The following is a 19,289-nucleotide window of genomic DNA, read 5'->3' on the forward strand; positions in this document are numbered from 1 at the left end:
GTGCATACCGATCCTTTGATAGATACATATGTGTATTCTCTCCCCATCTGTGTCTTGCTTTTTAAGTTTGTTAATGGTGTCTTTAATGAGCAGAAGTCTTTAAGTTTACAGTCCACTTTATCACTTTTTTCATTTGTGCTTATAGCTTTATGTAACTTTTGCCTACTACCAAATCATAAAGAACTTTTGTTTTTCTGTCAGAACTTCGTGGTTTTAGCTTTTATGTTTAGGATTATGATCCATTACAAATGAATATTTGGTTCTGGTATGATACAGGAGTTGAGGTTCATTTTTATTTTTCAATGGACATGCAGTTACTTCTAGGACTATTTGATGAAAAGGCTTTCCTTTCCCCACTGGATGTCATGGATTCCCTTCTTGAAAGTCAGATGACTGATAGAAGTTCACATCTTATTTCTTAAAGCCGTACTCCATCCCACGGATCTATTTTCCTTTCACTATGCCAGTCCCACACTGTTTTAATTACTGTAGATTTTTAGTTTTGAAATTGGGTAGTACAAGTCTTCTAAAATTGTGGGGGTTTTTTTTCCAGGAAATTCTAGATCTTTTGTATTTCCATATAACTTTTAGAGTTGACCTACTACTTGCTACAAAAGGCCCGCTGGGTGTAGCAGTATGTATGATTGCGATTGTAGTTTGAGAAGGGGAGAGGCAACATTGTGACAATAGTACGTATTTCAGTCCACAAACGTGGTATATCTTTACATTTATTCAGGTCTTTAATTTCGCTCCACAGCGCTTTGTAGTTTTCAGTGTAGAAATCTTACACACCCCTTGATGAACTTATTCCTGAGTCTTCAATCTTACCTTATATGATTGTAAACGGAATGAATCTTGAATTTCATTTTCCAAATATTTTCTATTAGTATATAAAAATATAACTGATTTTGCAATACTTGCCTCGTATCCTACAGTCTTGCCAAAGTCACTATTTAGTTCCAGTGGTTGTAATGTGGATTCCTGAGGTTATTCTAGGTAGTCGGTCATGGTATCTGCAGATAGAGATAGGGTTTTACTTCTTTCTGATTCTAAGGCCCTTCCTTAACTAACTTACTTCCTTTATTCTTCTCCATTCTTCCCTCCCTTTCTTTCTTTATCCTTCTTTTATTCTCCCCTCCCTCCCTTCCTTTATTCCTCCCTTTGCATTATTGCAATGGCTAGAACTTCTAGTACAATATTGAATACAAGTGGTAAAAGTGGTCATCTTTGCTTTCTTCATCATCTTTGCTTAAGGAAGAATGTTGAGTATTTGACCATTAAGCATGACGTTAGCTGAAGGTTTTTGTAGATAAACTTCCATCGGGTTGAGGAAGCTGGTGAGTCTTCACATGTATAAACATACATTGAAACCATTAGGGTATTCAAGTTAGTAAATATATCCAGTCTCCCTAAATGTTCTTTATGCTCCTTTTTTTTTTTAATTTTTAATTTTTAGGGGCGCCTGGGTGGCTCAGTCGGTTGAGCGTCCGACTTCAACTCAGGTCACGATCTCGCGGTCTGTGAGTTCGAGCCCCGCGTCGGGCTCTGGGCTGATGGCTCAGAGCCTGGAGCCTGCTTCCGATTCTGTGTCTCCCTCTCTCTCTGACCCTCCCCCGTTCACGCTCTGTCTCTCTCTGCCTCAAAAATAAATAAACGTTAAAAAAAAAAAGATTTATTAATTTTTAATTTTGAGAGAGAGAAAGCATGAGCACGGGAGAAGGGCAGAGGGAAAGAGAGAATCTCAAGCAGGCTCTACACACAGTGTGGAGCCCAAAACAGGGCTTGATCCCGTGACCCTGGGATCGTGACCTGAGCCAAAATCAAGAGTCAGACACTCAACCCACTGAGCCACCCAGGCACCCCTATGCTCCTTTTGATCTGTTCATCCCATCTCCTACTCTATCCCCAGGAAGTCACTGATGTTTTCTGTACCTTGGATAAGTTTACATTTTCTGCAGTCTCTATAAATAGAATTATCAGCATGTAGCAATTTTTTCTGGCTACTTTCTTTTAGTAATGCATATGTATATACATACATACTTGTATCAGTATATGATGTATTTATGTATACTGTCTATGTAATATATAATATACAAAGTATACATGTAGAAGTATATATTCTACATATTTTACATGACATATATTACACATAATATGTACATTTATATAGGACATATTTGGTATATACATTTGTATTATTTTTTATTTAGCCACATCACACGTATCAAGAGTTTAATCCTTTTTATTGCTGAATGGTATTCCAGTGTATGGTTTTGATTCAGTTTGTTCCGCCCATTCCCCTGTTGATGACTATCTGGAGTGTTCCCTGTTTCCAGCTATTGTAAAATGCCACTGAAAATATTCATGTATAATTATCTTCACGTATGTGTGATTATATATATGCTTTTATTTCTCCTGGCTAAATACCAGGGAGTGTGATCAAAAGCACAGGTATAGGTTTACCTTTTTCAGAAACTTTTAGACTTGTCCAAAGCAGTTTTATCATTTTACATTTTTACCACCAGTGTGTGAGAGTTCCAGTTGTCCACATCCTTGACGACACTCCATAGGGTCAGTCTTCCCTCCTTGCCATATTACGCTGCCGGGAACCTTCAGTACCATGTTGAGTAGAAGTGATGGGAGCCCATGTCTTGACCTAGCTTCTGATGTTAAGGGGAAAGCATTTTTTTCACTATGGCCTATTTACGGTGACACTTTTTCATGTGTACCCTCTATCAGACTGAGGAAATTCTTTTATTCCTAAGCTGCTGGGAGCCCTCCTTGATAATAAAGAATGTTGGGTTTGGGGAAATGCTTTTCCTGCATGTGTTGATGTAATACATGGTTTCTCCTGTTAGGTTCCTAATAGAAATACATTGATTTTCCAATGTTAGACTAACTTTGCATTCTAGGGATAAATCCCACTTGGTTTCGGTACATATTCTCCTTTTCTGTATCATTGGCACTGATTCCCAGAAGTCAGGCAGGAATTTGATGTTCTGTATGCTAGGTCTATGTCTTCCTGTGGCAGAGTGCAGGCAGTGTCACTAGCCTCACGGAATGAATTGGCAAGTTTTCCATAGTCTTCAGGTTTCTTTTTTGTTTTTAAGTTTATTTATTTTGAGAGTGGGCCCAAGCAGAGGGGAGCAGAGAGAGACAGAGACAGAGAGAGAGAGAGAGAGAGAGAGAGAGAGAGAATCCCAAGCAGGCTCCATGCTGCTGGCACAGAGCCTGCCTGGTGTGGGGCTTGAGCTCACGAACTGCGAGATCATGGCCTGAGCCAAAATCCGGAGCTGGACACTTGACCGACTGAGCCACCCAGGCACTGCGTAGTTTTCAGTTTTCTACGAGAATGTGTGTAAAATTGGTATTGTTTCTTTCTTAACTACTTGCTAGTATTTGCACCTTTCTTTGTTGTGAAGGCTCTTAACCACAAATTCAGTTTATTTAATAACTAAGGGGTTTTTCATGGTACCTATTTCTTCCTGAGTAAACTGATAATTTGTGTCTCGTAATCTCTCCATTTCATCCATATTGTCAGATTTATTGGTGTTAAGTGGTTTATTGTGGCCCCTTCCTGTCTTTACTGTCTGTAGACTACAATGATGGCCTCTCTGTCACTTCTGATGTTCATAACTTGTATCTTTTTTTCCTGATCAGTCTGATGAAAGGAGAATATCGATTTATTGATATTGTCAAAGAACCAGCCCTTGGTTTTATTGATTTTTCTCTTTTGTTTTCCTGTTTTCAATCTTGCTGACCTCTGCTGTCATGTTTCTTGTTTCTTTATTTTCAGCTTACTTTAGTTTTAATTTGCCTTTCTGTTTCTGGTGTCTCAGGGTAGAAGCTGAAGTCATTGATCTGGGACTGTTTATTCTTCTAGTATAGCCATTTCAGCTTTATTGTATTGTACTTTATGAAGATGCTTTTAAAATTTTTATTTATGTTTTATTTTAGAGAGGAGGGGAGAGGGGCAGAGGAAGAGAGAGAGAATCCCGAGCAGGCTCCATGCTCAGTGCAGAGCCTGATGCAGGGGCCCAATGTGGAGCTAGACACAGGGCTCAATCTCACGACCCTGGGAAGATGACCTGAGCCAAGACCAAGAGTCAGACGCTCAACCGACTAACTGAGCCAACCAGGTGTCCTGCCATTTACAATTTACAGCTTTAAATTCTCCCCGAATACTTCCTAGCAGCATCCTGCAAATTACCATATGTTGTATTTCCATTTTCATTAATCTGATTCTTTAAGATTTTTCTTTTGATTTCTTTTTTGACCCATAGTTTTATTTAGAAATTTTTTATGTAGAGTCCATGTATTTGGGATTTCAGAGATAACTATTTCATTGTTATTTGAGGGCATACTTTGTATGATTTGAGAATCCTTTTAAAAATCTCGACACTTATTTTATGACCCAGCATGTGGTCTGTAATGATAAATCTTCTGTGTGCACTTGAAAGGAATGGACATTCTGTTGTTGGGTGGGAGGGTGGGTTGACAGTGTTGTTTGAGTCTTACATATCCTGTTCATCCACTTGTCCTGTGTTACTGAGAGGGCGGTATGGAAGTCACCATTGTAATTGTGATTTTTTTTCCTGTTGAGCTCTATCATTTTTTGCTTCAGGTATTTTCACTCTCTACGATTAGTTGTATAAACATGTAGTAGAATCTTTTCTTGTTAAATTGACCCCTTGATCTTTATGAAATGACCCTGTTCTTCCTGTAGTTAAATTCTTTGCTCTGTAGTCTACTTTAATATTAAGATACCTTCTCCAGCTTTCTGTTGGTTAATCATGGCGTGGCATATCTTTATTTTTAACTCATTTTTGTCTATTTAATGTGGGTTACTTGTAGGCATCATATACTAAAGGCATTGTTTTTTAAATGCAATTTGACGACGTCTGCCTTTGAATCACGGTGTTTGATGTGATTTTGAATACGCTTTAAATTTACCAGCTAGCTCTTGTTTTTTCTCCCTACCACTCCTTCTGCCATGTTTGTTTTTCTCTCTTTCTTCTTTTGTATTAATTGATTTTTCCAGTGATTTCATTATGTCTCTTTTGTTGGCTTTATACCCCCTTCAGTGGTTGATTTGGGGTTTATTTTATACATCTTTAGCTTGATAGTGTGTAATATTATACCCTCTTATGTGTAGCAGGGGAACTCCGTAAGAGTATACTTCCATTTTTGCTTTCCTGGCTTTTGTGCCATTGCTGTCAGTTGTACAAAAAAGTTTTTAGTCTGTCTGTCTGTCGTTGTTGTTTTGCTTTTGCGTGTGTCAGAAACTTTGCAATATGAGTAAGATCATGACCTGAGCCAAGATCAAGAGTTGCACATTTAATGGACTGAGCCACCCAGGTGCCCCTCACATCTTATATTTTTATGGTACCCATATTTTTATGATACATATGTTACTGTATTTTAAAACAAAAAGTCCTACTTGGATCCTCTGTCTTCCTCTAGCCCTCTTACTCTTTTTCCATTTATAGCCAACTTTGAGAGTTTTTACTAAATCTTTTTTCTCCTGCTTTTCCGTCCTGCTCTTACTCCATTCTGTTTTCTGTCCCACTCCACTGAATTTTAGATGTCCAAACAATAAACTTTATTATTAGTATCAGTTTGCACACTTGCAGTCCTCGTTCTGACCCTTCCCTTACACTTGACACTGTTGACTACACTTTGATTTTTGAATCTTTTTTCCTAATTCCTCAACTAAGCTCTAGATAGAGATGTGAGCAATAAACTATCCCACCTTTATATTTTTGCAGATGTCTAAAATATCTAAACCCACGTCTAAAACTAAACTCAATTAAAAATAGAACTACCCTAAGACCTAGGAATACACTAGTAGGTATTTATCCAAAGGATACAAAAATGCTGATTTGAAGGGGCACATGCACCCCGATGTTTATAGCAGCACTGTCAACAATAGCCAAATTATGGAAAGAGCCCACATGTCCATTGACCAATGTATGGATAAAGAAAATGTGGTACACACACACACACACACACACAATGGAATATTACTCAGCATCAAAAAGAATGAAATCTTGCCATTTGCAACAACATGGATGGAACTAGAATGCATTATGCTAAACAAAATAAGTCAGACAAATAACCCTAACCCTAACTCACTCATATGTGGAATTTAAGAAACGCAACAGATGAACGTAGGGGAAGGGAAGAAAAACTAAGATAAAAACAGAGACGGGGGCAAGCCACCAGGGGCTCTTTTTTTTTTTATGTTTATTTATTTTTGAGACGATGCAAGAGACAGAGTGCAAGCAGTGGAGGGGCAGACAGAGGGAGACACAGAATCTGAAGCGGGGTCCAGGCTCTGAGCTGTCAGCCCAGAGCCCGACGCGGGGCTCGAACCCACGAACCGTGAGATCATGACCTGAGCCGAAGTCGGACGCTTAACCGACTGAGCCACCCAGGCGCTCCCAGAGGCTCTTAAATACAGAGAACAAACTGAGGGTTGCTGGAGGGGAAGTAGGTGAGCGGGTGGGCTAAATGGGGGATGGGCATTAAGGCGGGCACTGTTGTGTTGACCAATTGGTGTTATATGTAAGTGATGAATCACTGAAACCAACGCTACACTGTGTGTTAACTAACTTGAATTTAAATAAACTTAAAATTGATAAAAATAAAACTAAACTCATGATTCTATCCCGCCAAACTCCTTTTTTATTTCCTGTTTTGACAAATGGTAGGATAACCTTCCAGCTCCCCCCGCCCCATACAGAAGCCACTCTTGATCGTTTCCTTCCCTTAACTGATCTTTTTCCACATCCATTTTTTACTGTCTCTTAAAATCTTTTCAATTTCTTCTCTCTCCTCTATTTTCACGCCAATCACTGCTGCCACTTCTTAATGCGGTTGTGACTTGCATCTTGCCAAGTGTAGCTGCACATAATTGGGCAAAAAAAAGTTATTTTCATTGTTTTAATAGCATAACTTGAAGTTGATTTTTAAGATTTTCCGATATAAAACTCATCCTGATTTTACGAGGATACTTTTATAAAAAAAATTAAGTTCTTTATATGTGGATTAAAAGTGTTTGGGGGGGGGCTTCCTGATTGGTGAATAAGAATGTATCATTGTGCCAGGAGGGTGGTACAACCTAAAATTCACAGGGATAGGAGCTCCTGTCTCCGGACCCTTCCAGACCTCACGCTACTTATCTCTCCACCTGGCTGTTTGTTTGTATCCTTTAATATCCTTCATAATAATGTGGTAATCTAATGTAACCTGTATGGAGCAGGCAAGACCGAATTTTTACATGAATGGCACCCATGGAAGTAAAAAACAAAAAAACAAAAAAAGCGCAAAACCTGGAGATCAGTTAGTATACTTGCAGACTAGGGGATGAGGAGGCAGCACAATGGGGTGCATGCAGTTAGACCCTTTTGTATATAATATGTAAGAATTTTTATTTATTTAGTCTCCATGGATGATCTTAAAAATTTTTTAAAGGCCTTTGCAGGAGAAAACCTATTATATTCATGTACCTATAGTGTATTAGAATCTCCTATGGGTATGTAGATAACATAAGGTCCAAATATGTTTATCTGTAAATACTTGGATTCTTTAGCAAGCAATAAAATGACTTTTCTGATATCTCAGTAATATTGCTAATTAAAAACAAGCCATGACATAGTCCACGCAGTCAAAGGAAATACCAGAAGTTTCAACAAAGCTGACAATAAAAGATAACAAATATCAACTAATTCTTATATAGTTACAATATATGTGGAGGATACTTTGCACATAAAGGCGCAAAGCATTCAGCAACATTGGAAGTAATTTCTAATACCGTGGTTATGTAAGCAGCGAAGTAAATGTTTCATTTACTAGTTCATAGCAAGCTGCAGAAAAAAATCAGATCAGAGCGATACAATAATCAGCAAAAATATACATCAGGATTATAAATTTTCTAATATTCATCATCAGCATTCAAAACATTATTGTCTTCAAAGTCACCAAAACTTTCATCTCTAAAGTCTGAATACCTGTTCCTGTTGACACACATGACTTTTATTCCCAAAATAAAACCACCACACTCTTTAAATTAGAGACTGTCACCACTGTCTTCAAGCAATTAATAATTCTTATTACCATGACAGATGTTACTCTGGAAGCTTTCATGACCATATCGTTGCAAAAACAACCCATATTCTGCTTGAGTAAGCCTCATAGCGATCAGAATTTTATAGCCAATGGAGACAGTTATCCCGTGGGTTAGGTCATGGAGTAGCCAGTAGAGCTTTCCCTGATGTAGAGAAATTTTTCTACGTGGTGTGCTCCATTTCCATCAGGGTGTTGTCCTCCTGCCCCAAAGTGTACACTGAGGGCAGGTGTGATGACTTGCCAGTCAACAGGAGCACTGGCAGAGTAGGACAGGACCCTGGTGGCCTGTAATCCATAGTACAGGCACTTGAATTGGATGCCAAGTGATTCCGAAGGGAGCTAAATCCCTCTTACGCACTGGCACTAACTGTTTTCACTGGATCAGTGAATTCATGAGGAATTGCACCGTATTCTTCTTCAGTTTCCTGGCACTCAAGTTTTTTGACCGTTGTTGACTGTCAACTTGTTTGTAACAACCGGCTTTAACAGAAGTGTTTGAACAGATGCTTTTGCCTAAAAATATACTTATTTATGTATGGAACTGAAGTTATTTCGTTTGCCTCTTTTAAGTTAAGCAAATAGTTCCCTTAGATGTGTTCCAGAAATATTTACTAAGAACCTGTGAGTGTCCAAAACATATTTACGGCTTTAGCTTATTAGTTATTAGCCTGTAACTCATCGATCAGAAGACTCGGAAAAATAAATTGAATTGATTTGTTTGCATAGATAGTTAGTCCCAGAATTAATTAAATATTGTTAGATCCAGAAGTTAATATTATTTCGATTTAATGAATATGCTGCATGACTTTCTTATTTATACTGTACCTATAGAGTGGCAGCATAGAAATGAATGTAAACTAATCAGTATGATTTGTCTATGTGCAGTGAGAGAATCGAAGAAGCTACTGACCATAATCTTGAAAAATACAGTAAAAATTAGTAAAAGAGAAGGGAAAGAATTGCTTCTGTATTTTGATGCATCATTGGAAATTGCTAGTGTGACACAAAAAATTTTGGGTGCAAATAAATACAGGGTAAGTGTTCTAATTCTTTTTAATACATACTTTCATCAAATTCTTTTAAATAAATATTTATTTTCATAATTCTGGAAACTTTTAGTTATTTGGGGCTATAAGTTTCATTGATTTTTTTTCCCCTAGAATTCTTAAAATGACATGTAGATTTTAGTTTTTAAAATTTGTAATGTGGAATAGCCCTCAGATTGTTAGTTGTATCCTTGAGACACCTGTTTAGAATCTCAGATCACAAAATAAGCTGCAGTACTCAAAACATCTAACAAAATTCCTGCTAGGTGTTTAAAAAGTGAATTGAGACAAAACCCTGTTTTTACGATAGTAAACATTGTGAGAATTGCAGACTGTACCCCAGAAGAAGTGAATGAGTGGCATAGGGAAAATGGGGTATAGAAGTTGAGGAAAGAGAATGCTCGTTAAGAGACTTAAAGGAAAGGCTTTGGAGACGGGGCTTGGAATGGCTTTGGAAATTGATGGGTGTAATTTAGATAAGGAGCTTTCTAGAATTGTGGAAGACATCATGAGTTCATAAGGTGACAATTCATGTTAAGTTTGAGGGAGATATTCCCATTGTCAAGCTTGGGTAATGCATGTCTTAGTCTGTGCAGGCTGCGGTAACAAAAATACCATACACTTGGTGGTTTCAGTGACACACATTGACTTCTCATAGTTCTGGAGGCTAGAAGTCCAAGATCAGGTGCTAGCAGACTTATTTTCTGGTAAGGGCCCACTTCCTGGTTCACAGTGGCTAGCTTCTCGCCGTGTCCTCACATGGCAGAAGGGGGTGAAGGAGCTCTTTGGGGTCTCATGAGGGCACTGATCCCATTCATGAGGGCCCTGCCCTGATAACCCACTCAACCTCCCAAAGGCCCCACCTCCTAATAGCATCTCTTGGGGATTAGGTTTCAATATGTGAATTTGGGGGGGGGACACATTCAGTTTATAGCTGTGGGAAAGATTTATGGTAAAGAAAAAGAGACTATGTTTCTGAGGGACCCTCACCAGAATGGCAGGCTAGGAAGACTGATTAGTGAAGAGACATTATGGTATTCTGAGAAGGGTATTTACGTACGCAAAATAATGATTTGAGATAATACAGCAGTTTTGAAAGGAAACAGGAGATAATTGCATTCAAATAGAAGAAACAGAGAGAAAATGACATCTCTTTGAATTAATTTTAGGAATTTACCAGAAAACAAGGTATTTCCGTTGCCAAAACATCTGTGCATATAATTTTTGATGCAAGTGGATCACAGGTATGTGTCTGACTTACTTGATTTTTATCACTGGGCTAAGCTGAACCATAAGTAATAGGACAGTATGATGTTGGAGGGTGAGTATCTAAAAGATCTCTTGTCTCAGCATAGAGAGTGCCCCAATGAGATGTATGGGATTTTTAAAGTATGTTATTATTTTAGTACAGAAGATAGTTATTAGTAGTTTTGATAACTTTAAAAATTAGAAGTATATGTCCTGCCTCGAATGCCAAAGTTGGTTTTATGTCTGTTGACATTTGAAACGTGGATGCTTTTTTGTTGGGTCAATCTGTAGGACTAAGTACATGGAAGACAGACAGAATTGATGCAAGTGTGGGATGAGTAGGCACTTGATTAAGACATCCAGTGATTTTTGAGAACTTTGTGTGGTTTGGAGTTTGAAATACTTTTTTCCACATTCTCCCCAACAGATTCTGGTGCCAGAAAGTCAAATCTCACCCATGGAAGAGGAAATCATTAGTTTGAAGGAAAAACCTAACTCCCAAAAGGAATTCACTAAACCTCCAAAATGTATCAAAAACAGCAATCAAGGGGACAGAAAGAATAGTCAGCTTGGGGTAAATATGGTGTCAAAATAGTTGTTTATAAAACGGCATAGATCAAATCATTGCTATATGTAATTATAGAAAAAGGTATCTAGAGTTTACATTAATGGTCGTCATCAATAACATTTCAGAGTATTTTCCCCTGCCTTTTACAAATGCAAACAAAAGCATTGTGCTTTAGCAATTCTGTTTATGTGTAAGTGTAAGAGAGTAACTACCACTTTTTACATTTATCCCCTCTGTTTTGTATTTGCTTTTGGCCTTATGCAGAACACAAATCTATAATGCAGTGTCTCTCTACTCACACAAGGACAGAAAGCAAAGTATTAAGCTCTTCCTCCTCCTCCTCCTCCTCCTCCTCCTCCTCCTCGTGGAGACTCCCTTCTAGGCCACACTCAACAGAACCAGCACTCCACCTTCTTCCCTCGCTATGACACTTGACATGGCCAACAGCCCTGTCTTTCCTATTGTCCTCTCCTCCTCCGATTTCTGCTAGCATTTTAATTGTCTCCCTACTCTGTCACTATGTTGGAGATACTTTCCCTCCCTACATTCTGGATGTAGATTCGCTCTAAAAGCGTGGCTCAGCCTCCTGAACACGTCTGTGCCTTCTTGCTTACAGAGCTCCTTCACGTGCCCAGTGTAAACTCTTGAAATGTACCAGACCTCTCTTCAGAGTGCCACAGTGACGCCTCACTCTTCTAATGTTTCCCTTGGTGTGTCCCTCCAAGTCTTTATTCCTAAAGTCTAACTTCAAACTCTTTTATCTTTTGTGTCAAATTTGCATCTGTCTGCATACTTCAGTAAGGCTACCGTTAGCGTTTGGATGGCGTCCTGAATCCAGCCTCCTCTCCTGTCACACCTAGGACCGAGGTACCAGCGGTGGTCCTTTCACAGCATCTCTCAAGTCCTTTCCTCCTCACGCCCTTCACTGTTGCTCATCTTCGCATACCTGGCTTAATGCAGCCACCCCCTCATTGTTCTTGGACACGGTTGCTTCATCCTGTGAGCTACCCCTTGTGGTGTCCCATGCTTTTCTTAATACCGGCGTCCTGGAAGCATTCTTCTGCTCAGAAACTTTGTGATCTCTGTGTTTACCTTCCTGCATCTAAACTTGGACTCAATTCTGGGACCTTCTACGTCTCCTTTCACTCTAAAGACCACTTTATGAGTAAGGTCAGTTGCTTTACTGCCTCTTTTTTATGTCGCACTAATTTTTGCGCCTCTACGTTCATCCGTGTTGTGTGTCCTTTTTTTTCACTTTTCCCCATTTCCCCCTGGCCCTTATGTTTGCAAGGCTTGATGATTAATTTCACTTCTCTTCATGGACCTTTTCCCGCTGCAATTTTTACTAACTTCTCACCTTTACACAACTGGAACTCTCACAGGCTTCCCCATACACTTCGACGTGTTGGTGTTGCTGTCCTTTCCCGTTAGTCTTGTTTCTTCAGTAAGTGAAATGTCAGTTTTCCTTAGACAATTCAGTTATAAAAGCCATTTGCCATTTGCTGTGCCTTTTGGTTTTTTTTACGTAATATAATTTATAGTCAAATTGGTTTCCATACAACACCCAGTGTTCATCCCAACAGGTGCCCTCCTCGATGCCCATCCCCCATTTTCCCCTCTCCCCCACTCCCCCATCAACCCTCAGTGTGTTCTCAGTATCCAAGAGTCTCTTACGGTTTGCCTCCCTCCCTCCCTGTAACTTTTTTTTCCCTTCCCCCCATGGTCTTCTGTTAAGTTTCTCAAGATCCACTTATGGGTGAAAACATGATATCTGTCTTTCTCTAACTGACTTATTTCACTTAGCATAATACCCTCCAGTTCCATCCACGTTGCTACAAATGGCCAGATTTCAAATGAATAAAGAAGATGTGGTTTATATATACAATGGAATACTACTTGGCAATGCTGTGCCTTTTATATCCAAGTTGTACCTTGAGTAGTTATTTAAAATTCTTAGGACCCCCACCTTAAACTCAGTAAGTCATAAACTCTGGAAAAGATCTCTCTAAAAAACATTGCACTGTTGTGAAATACCCACTGTGTTTTCGTTCAGAATTAACTGTGAAGCGTTTATATGAATAAGTAACTTTCCAGGTCCCATTCACTATGCCGCTAGGAACTATCCTTCTTTGCACAAGAATCCATTGGTTCAGTAGTTTGTTTTCTGGTTGATCTTAGAATTCCCCCTTTTCCTCTCCTTTCCACCTTTCCTTCTCACCCCATTTACATACCTATTAAAATACCTGCAATATTTTTTTTTTAGTCTCAGGGGCAGGTGCCTTTAAAAAACAACAACAACAACACAGTTCTCCTCTGCCTCTTTGCAGTTTTTCATCATCTCCTCCTTTATATGACGCCCCCTGAAACTCCTGTTCCTGCAGCCCTTGCCTCTGCTTGCCTCCCTCTGTTCAGTCACTCTAGAATGAAGTCAGAAAATGTGCATCTTTATCAGAGCCACTAGCTCGTGCGTGTGCTGCTGAGTCTCTGAATTCCTGTAGCTACCTTTACTCCAAAGTCAGTTTGGTCTCCACAGATTATTAATACAATTTTTTAAAATATGTGAAAGTTTTGAGGAATGCTGAACATTATGAAGGCATTCACGAACAAATTCGCCTAAGTCTGTATCCAAACATCACGCCCTGAAATAGAATAAGAAACTGAGCCATTGGTTGTAAGATACACCCAGTATCAGTAAAATATTTTCAGCTGGTATATAAAGGTGCTGTATTCCATATATCTGGATACTCTATAACTACTTTTTAAAAATTATTTCTTAGAGAGCATGCGAGCAGGGGAGGGGCAGAGAGAGAGAGGGAGAGAGAGTATCCCAAGCAGGCTTTATGCTGTCAGTGTAGAACCTGACATGAGGCTTGAACTCACAAACCGTGAGATCATGACCTGAGCAGAAACCAAGAGTCGGACGCTGAACTGACTGAGGCACCCAGTGTCCCTCTATAAATACTTTTTAAAACAACATTCCTTGTTTGGGCTACCTATTCAATACCAAATATTTAGGATAGAACTTCTCAAGTCAGCCTAAAACAGAAATTTCTTGATATGATGTCATGTATAAAATACCATATGTCTTTTGGGTGTAGTCAAGGTAAATGTTATGAATAAAATTGTAGGACAGTTCATTTCAAAAGAGGATGTGTGTTTACTGTGGCTGCTTCTCATGGTTTCAGATAATTACTCCTAGCAAAAGAAAAATGTCTGAAGCATCAATGATTATTCCTGGTGCAGATAGATACACTGTGAGAAGCCCAGTACTTTTAATCAACACATGTAAGTTTTATATTCTTGAAAGATTTCTAACATACATATTTATATATATGTCTATATTTTTGTGCATATATATATATATACACACACTTTTTTTTTATGTGTTTATTTTATTTTTGAAAGACCACAAGCAGGGGAGGGGCAGAGAGAGGGGGACAGAGGATCTGAAGTGGGCTCTGCGCTGACAGGGTGACAGCAGTGAGCCTGATGTGGAGCTTGAACTCACAAACCACGAGATCATGACCTGAGCTGAGGTCGGACACTTAACCGATTGAGCCACCCAGGTGCCCCAGACATTATTCTATCTTTAAAGCAGGCATTTTTTAATTCAGAGATATTCTGGGGATTTAATTTACACAGAGGATAAGTTAGAGATATGGAAATTGTTAAGATACAAACCACAAACGTCTTCTAATTGCCAAGAAATTTCAAATTTCGAAGAAAGGTCTGACAGGTATTAACATATAAGCATTATTCAAAATATTAATACCCAGGTTAATAACTTGTAATTTAAGCGGGAGTCAGCCATAACATAGCAGCTAAAACATTGTGTCCCTCGGGCTGCTTGGGCTTGGTCCCCTGCTCCCAGGTGTGTACTTTGTACAGATTATCCTCCAGGTTAGTTTAGAACCAGTTTTCTTTTCTTAAAGTGGAGCTAAAGTGTCTACCTCATCAAGTTGTTTAGAAGACAAAATGAAAATCATTCATTCAATGAGGAATATTGTGAAACATTTAGACAGTGCTGGTACATACTAAGAGCTGAATAAAAATGAAAACATAATGCTACATACTAGCTGCTATAAAACAGTCATATTTATTATTAGTCTTATGACAATTTAATAGTGACCTTTAATTCTGTTCCCAAAATCCAGTTGCCTCCTGGGCAATTGTCTAATATCCAACAGGCTCCTCAATTTTAACAGGTCCCAAATAAATTGATTTTTCCACCCTCCCTGCTAGTTTTTTGTCCATTTTTTTACCTTGGTAAGTGGCATCTGTGTCCACTTATTCATCTAAACCAGAAGTCTTGGGCCCATCCCAGCACCTCCCTTTTTTACATTCCTCATCTAAAAAGTGCCTCAGTAATAGCATATGTAATTTTAAAAATTTTATTTTGAGAGAGAGAGAGAGTACACACGGGGTAGGGGCAGAGAGAAGGAGAAACAGAATCCCAAGCAGGCTCTGCACCATCAGCACAGAGACCAATATGGGGCTCAAACTCATGAACTGTGAGATCATGATCTGAGCTGAGACCAAGAGTCAGACGCTTAATCGACTGCGCCACACAGGTGCCCCGCAATATGTCATGTTTAAAACCCTACAAATACGACAGTCCTTTGTCCTCCTTTTTAGCAACACCACGAAGAGGAAGAGTTAAACCACCGCTGCACATGATGAGTTCTGCAGAAAAACCTGATATTCCTAAAACATCCGAAAGTGGGGTGGATAATGCTGAATCACTTACATCCAGACCATCTGAAGAAAGAAAGAGCAGAGATAATACAGACAAAGTAATTTTACTTTGACCACATTTTAAAAAATTAATTTTATCAAGTTACTATAGAAATACATATTGAGCTAATTTCTTTTGCAAGTAGTGTCTCACTTTGTTGAAAATATTACTATATATATATATATTATATATATATATATATAATATGATTTCTTGTTCTTGAAAGTCAGTCCTTATGACTTTCATTTATTTTGCTACCAATAAAATTTAGGAATATCCATTCAATATAACTTTGATTTATGTATTCGGGAGGAGAAATGGACTTGCCATCATTCTTTAGTTTATTATACAAGTTAGTGTCTGCTAGAAATGTAAAATACAAGTGGACTCTGTCCTTAAGTATCTCAAAGTCTATTGTGGAAATGAGATAGATTAATAAGATAATTATAATATTGTCTAAATGTTCTCAAACTGTAATAAAGGAAGCAGTAGGGACCTAATGGAGGGGCAGGTGCCTAGCCCCAGAGCTGGAGGCGTGGGTGAAGACCAGGAAATGCTCTTGAAGAACAACAGATAAGAGAATAGGTAAAGGAAAGTTATTTCCTGGGAGATGTAGGAGGTAATGAGAGATGCAGGTAAGTTAAGTTTGTAGATGAGGAGCACCTAACAGGTCTGTTTTCTCTGAAGTGTCAGGTGAGCTTGGTGAATTTCTATTGCATTATGTTGCAGGAGAGGCTCAGAGACATGTAAAGATTGAAACAGCTACTAAGAGATAATGGAGAGAAGGAAGAGTAAGTAAAGGTGTGAGGCAAAGTGAAGGCCTTCTAAATTTAAGGTTGAATTCTATCACATGTATTAGTTCAGAAATATGTGTAATTTTCTCCAGCAAAGCTTAACAGCCTTGTTACTGCAGTAAAAAAAGAATAGGTGGTGGGTTTAGGAAAGATGAAATGGTATGTGGCAGAATGATAAACAGTACTAAGAAAAGAGTCAGAAGGAGTTGTTCCGATTTCCAGGCTAAGTGTGCCTTAATCCGGGCACTGTCATTCATTCAGTGGTGTGGCGTGGTCCTGAGTGTTCTAGGCCTGTGCTTTTTCGTCAGGGAGCCCTTCAGTCCTCGTGACAACCAAACGCACCAGCACGTGTTCCCACTGCTCCTCTCGCGACTTAGAGACCCACTGGCCGGATTCAGTAGGGGAGACAGGCAGGACGAGGCACGATGTCCCAGCCTGTAGGGTGTGTTTTTCTGATAGTCGTGGCAGGTTTTTATTTGATCTGGGTACATGTGCGTCTGTGGCTATGGAAAGAAGGAAGCTTGGTGCAGGCAAGAAGTCGCCTGCCCAATGGCCACAACTTTACCAAATCCTTTAATGTTTCGTAACTTCCCAATCTTTTAGGCATGTTAGTGAAAAGACCAGAATAGGTGCAGGCTGTGAGAGCAGCTGCAGAGCAGTAGATGTGCCGTGGCGATTCTAGAAAGTGTCGGCTACAGATGGAAGCTGAATTACTCTACTAGCCCTGGATGAGTCCAGAAAATTTGTAGAATCTTCTGCCTTGTCTGCAATGAAAATGGTTTTCTTGTGTTTTAGGATAAGCAATATTCTGGAATGGGCATCATCTTTATGAAACAGTAGAAGTACTATCCAACTTTTAATAACAAGGCAAATTTATTTTAAAGGTTTTAAACATTAACACGGTGACTTTTAAGGGTTGTTTTCATATAATACCTTGTTTAAATTAACATTAACATGTCCCCTATGTTTTATAGCATATCAAAACTGCTAAAGCTGTAGAGAAGACGGAAAACAAGGACACTGAATTCCTAAACCAAAATTTTAGTAAGTACTTCTTAAATTTAATTTTACTTTCTCTTTAAAAAAATATTTTATTTTTTTAATAATATTATAATATTTATATATTTATAAAATTTATATATTTATATATAATATTTATAATATTTATAAAAATATTCTTTTCATATTTTCCTTTAATTCCACTGACTTTCGTTGATTTGAAAAAGAAAGATTCATAATGAATGCATTTGGCTTTATGCATTTAGAAACTTAGAGGTTACAGGAAAATATTCTACAGTCTCTATTTCCAAGAACATCAGTCTCTCCTTCCTAATATGTGAACCTTGATCAAATTGTATACCGACTCCCATTTTACCCTGCCAGCTGCATACAAAACTGAAGATGCCATAATTTTGGTTTTATTTAGATAAACTGCAGGATGCTGTTCTTGATTCACAGACAGTGGGAAAAAAAGATAAACCTGTGTAAGTATCAAAAACCATCAAGTAAGTCAGCATATATGAATGTTGTTTTAGATTAATGTAATAAATTTAAAAGAAAAGGCCCATATATTCTTAGAAAGTGGTATTGGCTGTAGCTCTGATCATCACATGTATTGCTATGACTGCACAATGGGGAATAGTCTGCTTTTCCATAGCAGCCACAGAACTCTTTTTCAAATTGACTCAAAATGAATGGGATTTTTAAAAGAATAAGGTGTGAATGTGAAGAAATTTAACCTAGTTTAACTGCACAGTAGTACATGTAAGATACGAGACATATTAGTAGATATCAAATAGTGGCAATAATAGACCTTTTGTAATAACGGTTTTTAATCTCATCGGTTATATAGTAAATTTTAACTTTCATCATGACTTACCAAAATCTTTTCATACTTGACTATTAACAAATGACCATCGATAAACATTGACTAGATACAAAAAAAATCAAGGTCTCAGGTCAGAGTCCTAGGCTAATGTTTTATGATACGTTAAGCAGGCTATTTTATTTTCCAGGTTATCTGGTGTGTTGGACAATGTCTGTGGAAATAAAATGAACTCCAAATGGTCATGTTGGACCCCTGTAGCAAGTATTAATCTATGTAACAACAAAAGAGCAAGTATTTCATCGGGAGATACATTCAATCAAGGTGAAACATTGTTTTTTCTGTATATAGCAGTAGCTCAGGGAAATACTCATTTCTTTAAATGTCTAATAAATATCTTTGATGTTAACAAATTTATGTGTTACCAGTTTATTAAGTTCATAAAGATAAATGTTTTATTTTTCCACTAGGTATTATTGTCAAAAAACTTACTAAACAGAAATCATCCTCTTCAACATCTGGTGATAATTGTGAAGACACAGAAAAGGTGCCGCATAAGAAAAAAACAACGCAGCATAGCGAAATAGATAAAGTGGAAGTAGGAGTTTGCAAAAGAGACAGTCAGCAACAACTAAATCATCCTAAACGTTCAGAGCTGAAAAACACTGAAAATACCAAGCAGAGTGATTGGCGTATTGAATCTGAAACTACTTTCAAATCCGTTCTCTTAAATAAGACCGTTGAGGAATCTCTGATCTATAGGAAGAAGTACATATTGTCAAAAGACGTGAATACCGCTATTTGTGATAAAAGCCCTTCTCCTAGAAAAAATGTGAAAAGTCACAGAAGATCAGGGAAAAGATTAACGTCTGAACTTAATTCCTGGGATCTGAAACAAAAACAAATGGTGAGCTTTCAGTGTGTTTGGTTTCTGCATACTTAC

The 19,289-nt window shown here is 38.3% G+C and overlaps 1 protein-coding gene across 2 annotated transcripts in view; it reads left to right on the forward strand.

Annotated features, from left to right (window-relative positions):
• The window catches only part of SYCP2 (synaptonemal complex protein 2), a 57,522-nt gene that overhangs the window by 11,676 nt on the left and 26,557 nt on the right, over positions 1–19,289 (forward strand). For both annotated transcript variants that reach the window (XM_027046576.2, XM_027046577.2), the window contains exons 9-17: positions 9,016–9,164; positions 10,346–10,420; positions 10,852–10,998; positions 14,178–14,277; positions 15,628–15,785; positions 17,496–17,565; positions 17,948–18,005; positions 18,537–18,670; positions 18,817–19,253. In XM_027046576.2, coding sequence (XP_026902377.2) covers positions 9,016–9,164; positions 10,346–10,420; positions 10,852–10,998; positions 14,178–14,277; positions 15,628–15,785; positions 17,496–17,565; positions 17,948–18,005; positions 18,537–18,670; positions 18,817–19,253 — 1,328 coding nt within the window. The remainder of the gene's footprint in view (positions 1–9,015; positions 9,165–10,345; positions 10,421–10,851; positions 10,999–14,177; positions 14,278–15,627; positions 15,786–17,495; positions 17,566–17,947; positions 18,006–18,536; positions 18,671–18,816; positions 19,254–19,289) is intronic.

The sequence above is a fragment of the Acinonyx jubatus genome, chromosome A3 (genome assembly GCF_027475565.1).
Source record: "Acinonyx jubatus isolate Ajub_Pintada_27869175 chromosome A3, VMU_Ajub_asm_v1.0, whole genome shotgun sequence".
In the NCBI taxonomy this organism is placed as follows: Eukaryota; Metazoa; Chordata; class Mammalia; order Carnivora; family Felidae; genus Acinonyx; species Acinonyx jubatus.